Source organism: Arvicanthis niloticus, chromosome 1, assembly GCF_011762505.2.
Source record: "Arvicanthis niloticus isolate mArvNil1 chromosome 1, mArvNil1.pat.X, whole genome shotgun sequence".
Lineage (NCBI taxonomy): Eukaryota > Metazoa > Chordata > Mammalia > Rodentia > Muridae > Arvicanthis > Arvicanthis niloticus.
In genome coordinates, this window is record NC_047658.1 from 14680053 (window position 1) to 14690649 (window position 10597).

General features: G+C 41.8%; 1 protein-coding gene across 2 annotated transcripts in view; it reads left to right on the forward strand.

The window, feature by feature from the left end:
* LOC117719599 (uncharacterized) overlaps positions 1–10029 on the forward strand; it is a 29341-nt gene extending 19312 nt beyond the window's left edge. Inside the window, exons 4-5 of one of the 2 annotated variants that reach the window (XM_076932546.1) lie at positions 3719–3828; positions 4790–10029. In XM_076932546.1, the coding sequence (XP_076788661.1) occupies positions 3719–3828; positions 4790–6286 (1607 nt within the window). In that variant the 3' untranslated portion in view covers positions 6287–10029. The remainder of the gene's footprint in view (positions 1–3718; positions 3829–4789) is intronic. The other variant, XM_034517792.2, reaches the window with a different exon arrangement.
* The last annotated feature ends 568 nt before the right edge of the window (positions 10030–10597 follow it).

Consider the following 10597-nt stretch of genomic DNA (forward strand, 5'->3'; position numbering starts at 1 on the left):
GAAATCTGCTTGCCTCTGCCTCCCAAGTGCTGGGATTAAAGGTGTGAGCCACCACTGCCCGGCAACATGCAAGTTTTTAACTGAATGCTGCCCTATTGCTAACAGGTAACATTAATGACGCCAGCTGTGAGCCAATTTACAACTATGTGGTAAAGTGTAAACAGGGGACTGAGATGAGACCTTAGTCACACCAGTAACTGCCACTGTCTTACTTAGGGTTCCCATTACTATGAAGAGACACTGTCTTAGTTAGGGTTTGCATTGCTGTAAAGAGACACCGTGACCAAGGCAACTCTTGGAAGGACAACATTTAATTGGGGCTAGCTTACAGGTTCAGAGGTTCAGTCCATTATCATCAAGGTGGGAGCATGGCAGTGTCCAGGCAGGCATGCAGCAGGAGCAGCTGAGAGTTCTACATCTTTATCTGATAGAAGACTGGCTCCCACATGTTTAGGAGCAGGGTCTCATTGCTCACCCCCACAATGACACACTTCCTCCAACAAGGCCACATCTCCTAATAGTGCCATTCCCTGGGCCAACCATATTTAAACCATCACATTTCACTCCCTGGCCCCCATAGGTTTATTCAAACCCATGAGTCTGTGGGGCCATATATAGCCATAACATCCTATAAACTATGTTTAGTCTAAATTCAAAGGTCCCATAGTCTATAATATCTCAACAATGTTAAAAGTTCAAAGTCTCTTCTGAGATTCATCCAGTCACTTAACCATAATCCCCAAAGCAATATAGGAAACCAGCTGGGCAAACTCCAGACTGCACTCCCATGTCTGATGTCAAAGCTGTCTTCTGATCTCTAACTCTTTTTTTTTTTTTTTTTTCATATTTGTTGACTGCAACAAACTTCTTTCTTCTGGGCTGATTCCACTCCCTGTTACAACTTTCCTTGGCTGGTATCCTATTGCTGTGGCGTCTTTTATCATCTTGGGGTCTCCAAGGCACCTCCAACTTCACAGCATCCTATTTCAGTGTCTGGAATCCAAACATTATCTTTTAGGCTTTTCCTGAGGGCTTGGGTCACTTCTCCAGCTCTGCCCTCTGTAGCACTCTTGACTCTGGTTGACCCCACTCCACTAATGATGCTGTTCTTGGTGGTCATCCCATGGTACTGGCATCTCCAACATGCTGAGGTCTTCTGCTGCAACTGGGCATCACCAAGACCCTCTCATAGGTTCCCTTCATGGTACTAAGCCTCAACTGCTTTGCATGATCATTCAGTCTTGGGACATCATCTGCAACTGAGGCTGCACTTCACCAGTGGCCTTCCCTGGCCTCACACAGTGCTGAGCCTCAGCTGCTCTCCATGACCCCTTCATGCCTTCAAAACCAGTACCAACTGGTTGATTCTTACTATTATGCCTAGACCGTGGAGTCCCCACAGACCAGTAAATACTACCAGGAGTCCAACTCATGCAAAAGCAGTCTTTATCCAAGCTTGAGCTCGGACCCTCCAACCTCTCCAATGCAGGGGAAGGTGTGGAAGGTGCTGAGCTTGTGTCAGCCTTGCTTTTTATACAGTATAAGCTGGGTAAGGGGCTTTCCAACTTGGCAGATACATGATTGGTTGACATTTTTAGAAATAGCTTGCATAACATTTTAGCTAACATCATAAACTTTGCTATAACTTGAATCATTTGCCTTTAACATGACACTCAGCACTTCCCCTTATCAAGTGTAGAGTGGGTATCAAGGGTGGAGTGGGTGTTACTTGGATGTGTTCTGGTTCCTGGAACAAGCTATGGTTTTTCCATTTGCCAAGTTCAAACTGAGGACAAGCTGGACATAAGGTAGAGTCTGAACATGAGATAGAATTACCTGACTGGATCCTTCACTTACACATTACCAGTCCAGCTGCAGTATGAGGTACAACCTTGGCTATCTCTGGAACACAGCTTCTTTATGCTCTAAGAGCACACTTCCAGAAGATTTCACCTCAGTGATGCTGATCTCTTCTTAATCACCTCTAATTTCTTAGCTTCAGCTTTGCAGATTGACCTTAAATTCAGAGATCTGCTTGGCTCTGTCTCCCGGATTCTGTGATTAAAAGCATGTACCACCACACCTGGACTTAAGCTTTTCTTTATCTAGAGCTTGCTCTGTCCTAGGCTAGCCCTGAACTCAGAGATCTATTTGGCTCTGTCTCCTGGGATTAAAGGCATGTACCACCATGCCTGGATCTAAGATTTTCATGGCCATTATTCCTCAAGATATTGATCAAAAGCCTGTGTGGTCCATTTCTGGATTGTAGTTCATTTCAGATAAAAAGTGCAAATGAAAACAATAAGCAAGTAATTATTCCTTGTTCACTGGTAAACACATAGACAATAAGTTTAGCTGTGTGGGATCTTACCCAATGTCACCACTCCATTAATCTGTTTATCTCCTTAGACACAGGATTTAGCTCCATTGCAATTCCTGGTGCTTTTTTATTACTTGAACCATATGTTTTGTATTTTTTCTTTCTAACCTTGCTGCACTTGGTCAAAACACTTTTCATGAGAGTAAACCAGAAGACAAAGTGTATGCTGGGCTTTTCTGAGACTTCCTTTTTCAATGCAATTAATTGAAATATCTTTACCTTAGCCTTAGATAGACTCTTCAGGCAAGGTCAAAAAGCAGCTACATTCTTCACTAAAATCACTACAGTCTTCAGGCAATGTACTAGAATCCCTCTTCTCTGAAACCTCTAGAACCAGGCTTCCAGAGTTCAAATTACCCTCAGCAGCAAAGTCTTCCACATTCCTACTAGGATAACCCATTAAGTCCCACTTAAAGCATCCCACTGCTTTCCAAGGTCCCCAAATTTACATTTCTCTAAACAAAAACATTGTCAGGCCTATCACAGCAGTACCCCAGTCCCTGGTACCAACTTCTGTTTTAGGGTTTCCATTGCTGTGAACAGACACCATGACCAAGGCAACTCTTACAAGGACAACATTTAACTGGGGATGGCTTACAGGTTCAGAGGTCCAGTCCATTAGTATCAAAGTGTGAAGCATGGCAGCGTCCAGGCAGACATGGAGCTCTTCAAGGCCAGAATGTGTTAGATGAGACATGTCTGAAACAAAAACAGCTGCAACAACAACAACAACAACAACAAAAGATGAATGCCTATGTTGTGAACTTAAATTTTCTAACCAGCAATATCCAGAATGGAGATGCATCATACAGATAAAACAACATGTTTGCCACTCAATATAGGATTAATATTGTGAATATATGAAAAAAGAACCCATATACACAATTGCTATAATATAGAATTATCCAGCTACCATGGAAGTTTTTTTTTTTTTTTTTTTTCAGATATGAGAAATAGAACAGCTGTATGATCCAAGTATCTTATCCTGGGTAAATGCAAGATGAGACCATGGGTGCAGTGGCCCCACTTCAAGACCCATGCTCGTAATAACCAAGATACAATGTCATTCTCAGTGCTCATCATCAAACTGATCAAAAAAGATGATGCAAATTTCAGATATGTTATTCAACTGAAAAAAATCAGATTGTGCTGGGCATGATGGCACACATGCAATCTGAAGTAAATACAGTTATTACACTCTTCAAGAAGAACTAAAATGTATAGTATTATCATAATTTGATATTTTTCATGATAGGAATATACACTTTTATGTTTGAATAACATGAAAAAGACTAAAGGGTTATTCACAAGAGAGGGATATTTTTAATACCATTTTAGGTATTCATAAAGTAACTGCCCCAATTGAGACCCACCAGGAAAATCACAAGAGATATTTATGGCAAGTTGAAATCACCAACAGCCAGAGTTCAAATGAGAAAATTATTGAAGTAAGTAAAACGTTTAACATGAGTTCTTAACAAAATTCTAAACATGAGGATTGGAAATCACTTAGTAATGTTTCTTTAAGAACTTAACCTAAGTTAACAAGATGAATCAGTGTGTAAAAGGATTTCCCACTGAGCCTGACCATCTGAGTTTGATCCCCATGTCTCATGTGGTGGATAATGAAGAAAAACTCCAAAACTTGTTCTTTGAACTCTACATGTGTGCCCTGCTGTGCATATGTATACACACACAAACACAAATGCAATTTGAAAAATAAAAGAAAGTAACTCAGGCCTGGGAAGACTGTTTAGTCAATAAAGTGTCTAATGGAGTCAAGTTCATGAAGACTTGAGTTTGGATCCTCCGCACTCATATATAAAGCTAGTTTGGACAACGTGTATCTTTAACCAGTGCTACGAGAACAGAAAGATTAGGGTCACTGGGGTTTGCTGGCTATCATTCCCTAGAAGCCCGGAAACTTCAGGTCTAATGAGAGACCTGTTCTCAAAAAGTGGGGTAAATAGTGATTTAGGAAGACACTGAACCTCAGCCTCCAGTAACCTCACACCCTCACACACAGACAGACACACATAAACTTGTATATACATTACAGGTTCCCTCCTGTATACCCAGAGCTGAGTGTCTTTCTCTATTATGTGGCTATTAATTTGCCAACTGGAGAAGAATGTTTTAATGATAATTGAAAATTATTCTGACATCATGATCAAATTAGTTTGCCCAAAACTCAAAGTTCACAGTAGCATTTTCAATATATTTGACTAGGTATACTGTTTGACATAAAGGCAATAGATATTATTTACAAATGAATTTTCATATTAAAGAGATAGCTGGTAAACTCAGTAAATATTTGAAATCCTTATATTTTTCAAACCAAAATCAGAAAGCATATTCTATGAAAAGGCCTGTTGCTGTATGAAATATAACTAATTCCTCTCGTTCAAGGCAGACCTGAAGGTGGCACAGAAGATCCAACAAGGGACAACATCCTGTGAAGATAAAGGATGCATGAAGGCATTTATCCAGCAGTCACAGGACCCGAGGAGTCAGATAACATGTAAGAAAAGCGTCCGTTATAAGTCACCTCTCAATAATTGTCAGAGGATTCTTAATGAGGAGACACTGTATACACACAGACAGTGCAGGACGTCACACCTGGCCAAACATGAGAGAAGTCACGAAGGGGAGAAGCCATATGAAAGCTCTGGGTGTGGGAAAGCTTCCCACATCAGGTCTCAGCCTCAGAACACTCACAGAGATGAGAAGCCCTACAAATGTCTAGAATGTGGGAAATATTTCTACTACAAGTCACAAATCATTGAACATCAAAGAAGTCACACAGGAGAGAAGCCTTATGAGTGTACAGAATGTGGAAAATCTTTCAGCTATAAATCACATCTGACTGTACATCACAGAAGTCACACAGGTGAGAAGCGTCACGAATGTACAGAATGTGGAAAAGTTTTTTACTATAAGTCCCAACTTACCCGGCATGAGAGGAGTCATACAGGGGAGAAGCCCTATGAGTGTATGAAATGTGGAAAATCTTTCTACTGTAACACGCATCTTTCTCTGCACCAGAGAATTCATGTAAATGTGAAACCCTATGCATGTACAGAATGTGGGAAAACTTTCTCTTTCAGTGCATGCCTCAGTAGACACCAGAGGATTCATACAAATGAAAAGCCCTATGAATGTACACAATGCTCCAAAGCTTTTTACTTTAAGAAGCAACTTACTCATCATGAGAAAACTCATGCTACAGAGAAGCGTTTTGAATGTAAACAGTGTGGTAAAGCATTTTACTGGAGGGCCAACCTTACTGTGCATCAGAAAACTCATGGTGGGGAGAAGCCCTTTGAATGTAAACAATGTGGAAAAGCATTTTACTGCAAGTCCCACCTCACTGTGCATCAGAGAACTCATATAAGTGAAAAGCTCTATCAGTGTTCACAGTGCAGGAAAGCATTCTACTCTCAGACACAGCTTTCTGTGCATCAGAGAATTCACACTGATGAGAAGCCCTATGAATGTAAGCAATGTGGAAAAACATTCTACAGCAAGTCTGGGCTTACTGCACATCAGAAAACTCATACGGGTGAGAAGCCCTATGAATGTAAAGAATGTGGAAAAGCATTCTATAACAAGTACCTGCTCATTGAGCATCATAGAGTTCATACAGGTGAGAAGCCCTATCAATGTACAGAATGCAAGAAAGCATTCTACTGCAAGAAATACCTTTCTCTACATCAGAAAACTCATGCAAGCGAGAAGTCATTTCATTGTGCAGAGTGTGGGAAAGCTTTCTCCTGGCTCTCACACCTCACTCAACATCAGAGAATTCATACAGGGGAGAAGCCCTATGCATGTGAACACTGTAGGAAGACTTTTTACTTCAAGAAACAACTCACCCGACATCAAAGAACACATGAGAAGTCATGAGGTGTAAATAATGCAGGAGACCATTTCACTGCACATGCAACCTCTGTGTATGAAAGAACTCAAACAAGGGAGAGACCCTGTGAGTGTACCAGATAGAGAAAATTTTCTCCCTCATACATACCTTACTCCAAGTCAGATGAGAAAGCCTAAGAGTATAAAGAATGTATAAATTCTTACTTAAGTGTGTAATCAGAAGGTTGTACATGAGAATCTGATTAATGTAAAAACTGTCGAAATTTTCTAGTGTTACTGAGCCAATGAACATATACTGGAGTCTGTCTGCAAACCTTGTTGGAAGGCATGTACCACATATACTGTCAGTGAGAGAATTCATGCATGGGGCTGCTGTCTCCTATGAAGTGAAAAGCTGTACAAAAGCTTTCTCATTCTTCAAATTACTTCAGTATATTGTAGGTGAGTAACTCAGAATGTAAAGAACAGAGGAAAGCTTTCTAACATTAAGCCCCATCAATTCACACCTAAAAGGTTTTACAGGTGTGTGCCCCAGTGAAATTAATGAAAATAGACACATTTTGAGACAGAAATTGGGCCTCTGCTGTAGCAACTTCTTATGTGATATGATAAGTAGAGCAAAAAGCACAGTGAGATATATTATTTTATGTTTTTATTTCTAGATTCTGATACTGCAGGTTTACTGGACCCCGTGATTGAAGGTTGAACTTAGCAACATAGGCAGATTCCATCTGATAAAAAGCAGAAAAGTCTTCTCGAAGTGCCCATGTGAAGTTCTGACATTGCAGCTCCATGTGCTGAAAACCCATATAAATTATCAAATATGAAGAATATAAAGAGTGCCAAAGCTTGTGAAGGGAACTTGAAATCTATCTGGCATCATTAACCCAACACACATGATTAAACAGAAGATTCCAGTATGAAAACATTCTCCCTTCCATAGTCCTTGTGACTTTTTTTTTAATAAGGATTCACCAACTATTCATAGTGTAAGAATACTAGAAACGGCATTCAGCCATGCTCCCACAGTACCAACCATCAGACACTTTATGAAAGTGAGAGCACGATTTAAGTTTACGGGTTGACTTGTCTTAAACGTGGCTCCGTGGCAGTGTGCTCATCAGTCTTGTGCTGTGTGTCTGTCTACACATAGAACTTTTCCTGTGTCATCTTGATTTAGGATAGTTTTGTTCATGTTCCTTTGTAAATCAGTTCTAACTGTCCATTAGTCTTTTGTCTCATCAGACATGGAAATTTTAAATATTTTTCTTAATTAATTAATTAAACATTTTTATAATTATGTAGTTTTGAGACAAACTCTTGATCTATATAGCCAGTCTGTCCTCTGGCCTCCACTTGTACATAGGTGTGTACCCTGACACATGCATACAGAACATGTACCAACAATAGAAAAATGCCAAATTTTTCATACATTAGCAAATCGTATAACATTGGTCTATGTAATTTCCATGTTAACTTTCAAAAGGAATTTTGCTGAAATGTGTTGCTTGTAGTTTTAAAAACACACTACGGCCTTAGCCTGGTAGCTTCAACTGAGCTACCAGCCCCTCCTGGCTCCCTTTTGTCCCACCTGGCTCAGCTCTGGGATTGATTGCAACCGTCCCCATCCTGGCTTCCTTTTCTAACAGCCTTTGCTTGGGCTTGGCTCTGGGATAGGCTTCAGCCAGCCTCAACCTGGCGTCTCTTTCTCCCCACCTTATGCTCTGGGAGTTGACCAGTCCACCAGCCCACTCCGAGACCCTAGAGTTCGAGGACAAAGGACACAGTTTTATGTTTTAGGACTTGTTGGCTAGGCATAATTGCTGGGCACAGAATCTCCTGCCTGGAAAGGCATGCCCTCATCAATTATTATCTCTGTTTCTTCTCCTGCTTGTTCAGGTATCCCCTACTAATCTCCTTGGCCCCCTGCCCATAGCGGAGGCAGCAGGCCCTAGCTGCGCTGAGGCCTTACATGATTGTAGCATCTTCTTTCTTCTTTACTATGTCAGAAAAACCCTCTCTCTTTCCCTTTATCTCCTCTTCCTCTTGGGACCTGGAAGGCCCACCTATAGCTTCTGCCCAGCAATTGTCTCCTGGCCTTCTTTATTGCAAAATCAAGAGTAAGAAACCTAATATTTCTTATCAATATCCACTAGGCGATTTCTTTTCTTAGATTTCTCTTCCTTATCGTAGTCCCTTGGATCAAACCCCCAGACTCAGGCATGCTAGGCCAGTGTTCTACCATGAGCTATAGGTCCCTAGACAATATTTTGATGATTTGTTATTATTACCAGAGCTTTGTAGATGAAACTAATCTATTAAAGGCCATACATATTGTTAAATGTATGTCCTTTGGATATTTTCTTGAATGGTATAACCAAATAGAATATGTGAAGTTTGTCTAAAAATTTAGCAATTGAAGGTTGAGTATACCTTAATAACATGGCATATGTCTTTGCAAGTATACTTTATATCTGTAATCCCCAGGACCCACAAATAATATAAACTTCAAGAGAGTAAGTATAATTCAAAGAGAGGGTACCAGACATATTCTTCAGAGTTATATTCTTGTGACCTTGACCAACTAAGCTACACCTTCTAAAGTCTAAAATATTTCTACAAATAGTGTCATATTTTCAAGATCAAACACTCAGAACATAAGCATTTGGTGGATATTCCATGTAGCTCATAGCTACATAAAAAACAAAAGTTTTATTTAAAGCTTCAGATACATGTGTAGGAATGAGGAGACTCTGGCATCTCCCCTGTATCCCACTGCAGATTAGGGGTGAGACCAGCTCTCTCATACTCATGCCCTCAGGACAGGCTTTCCTGTACCACTAGGACAGCTCTATTTTGTCACCCAGTCTAGGTGCCTAGCTAGTGAGGGCTGAGGCCATCTCTGAGCAGCCCTTGGACAGCAGCATGGTTCCAGGCCATAACACAGACTAGGAACATCCACGTGGCCATATTACCACAGGCATCAACACAATCCATTGTTGCTGTGTGGCACTGGCACCCAGACAATGGCCCTCACGGGCAGCGTGAGGTGCCAGCGTGAGGCCACATTGTACTGTGGCCTCGGGTGGCAGGGTAGGCTCCTCACATCAGGCTCTTCCTCTCCACCCTTGATCTCTACTTCTACCTCTTTTCATGGTGCTCAAACCTTTTCTGCTTCTCTTTCTCTCCCATCTCTCTACCACATGCTTGCACATCGTAGTAGCTCTTACTGCAGGCTGTCTTCTCTCATTCTCTCATGAATGGCAGCTGCAGCACTGGGGAAATCTGGCCCTATACCTCATCTGGGCAGCATAGTAGAGCTGGGCCTGGTGCAGTGGTTAAGCTGGCCCCAAGGTCATGAGCTGCAGCATTGGCTGAGCATAGCATAGCAGCAGTTCTGGAGAGCTTGTCCTAGTGGTATGGGTGTGTAAGAGCTGCCATTCCAACCACCTCAGCTACTTCCTAAGCCCAGACCCAGGGCTTTGATTTAGGCCACCCCAACTCCTACCCAATCTATGAATTGTGGAGGATGTGAAGGGGCTGGTCGTGCACCTCCAAAGCTTGAGGATCTCCATGTCACAGGGCAACAGCAGGATATCCGAGAGGAGTCCCTGTGAGGATTCAGTATTGATACTTCAGGAGAGTCCAGAGGCCTTGAACCAGAACAATAGCTCAATTCAATAAGCATTTGCAAGTAAAGATGTGTAGACAAAAGGGTATTCTGTGTGACTCAGTGGAGATTCCATGACAATATATATTTTTTCCACTTGTTTGTTTGGGTTGTTTGTTTTATTTTTCAGGGGAACTGCAAGGGCCTCCTGAAAATGGGTATCAAGGGGCAGGAGATGCATGAGATTGGGGAGTATGATGTGAAACTCACAAAGACTCAATAAAAAGTGCTTTTTAAAAGTGTGTTTAGGGACATTTCAGTGTCAGCTCCTTAAAGCCAGCAGGTACAGGTAAGAGGAGAGAGGTCCAGTCCTGCTGGGTCTCTCTGGAGCTGAGCAGGATGGTGAGTGTTGAAGGCCCAAAGAAACACCAGGCCCTGAGTTGCTGAAGCAGGAACTCAACTTTATTGTAACAACCTCTTGTTTATATAAACTTGGAGCATAGGGAGGAGGAGTTTTGGTGGGGTGAGATGACATAGGGGGCTGGGAAGAGTGACAGAGGGTATGGGGTGACTGACAGGGCCAATGGCAAAGCTCTACATCAGCAACAGCTGAGTAGAGGCAGGGCCAGACAGGTCTCAAACTAGAGCCAGGTTTAGACTCTCATAAGGCCGCATAAACTCGAGCCAGGCTTGAGTTTGTCCACAAGGCCCAAACCAGGGCTGAAATG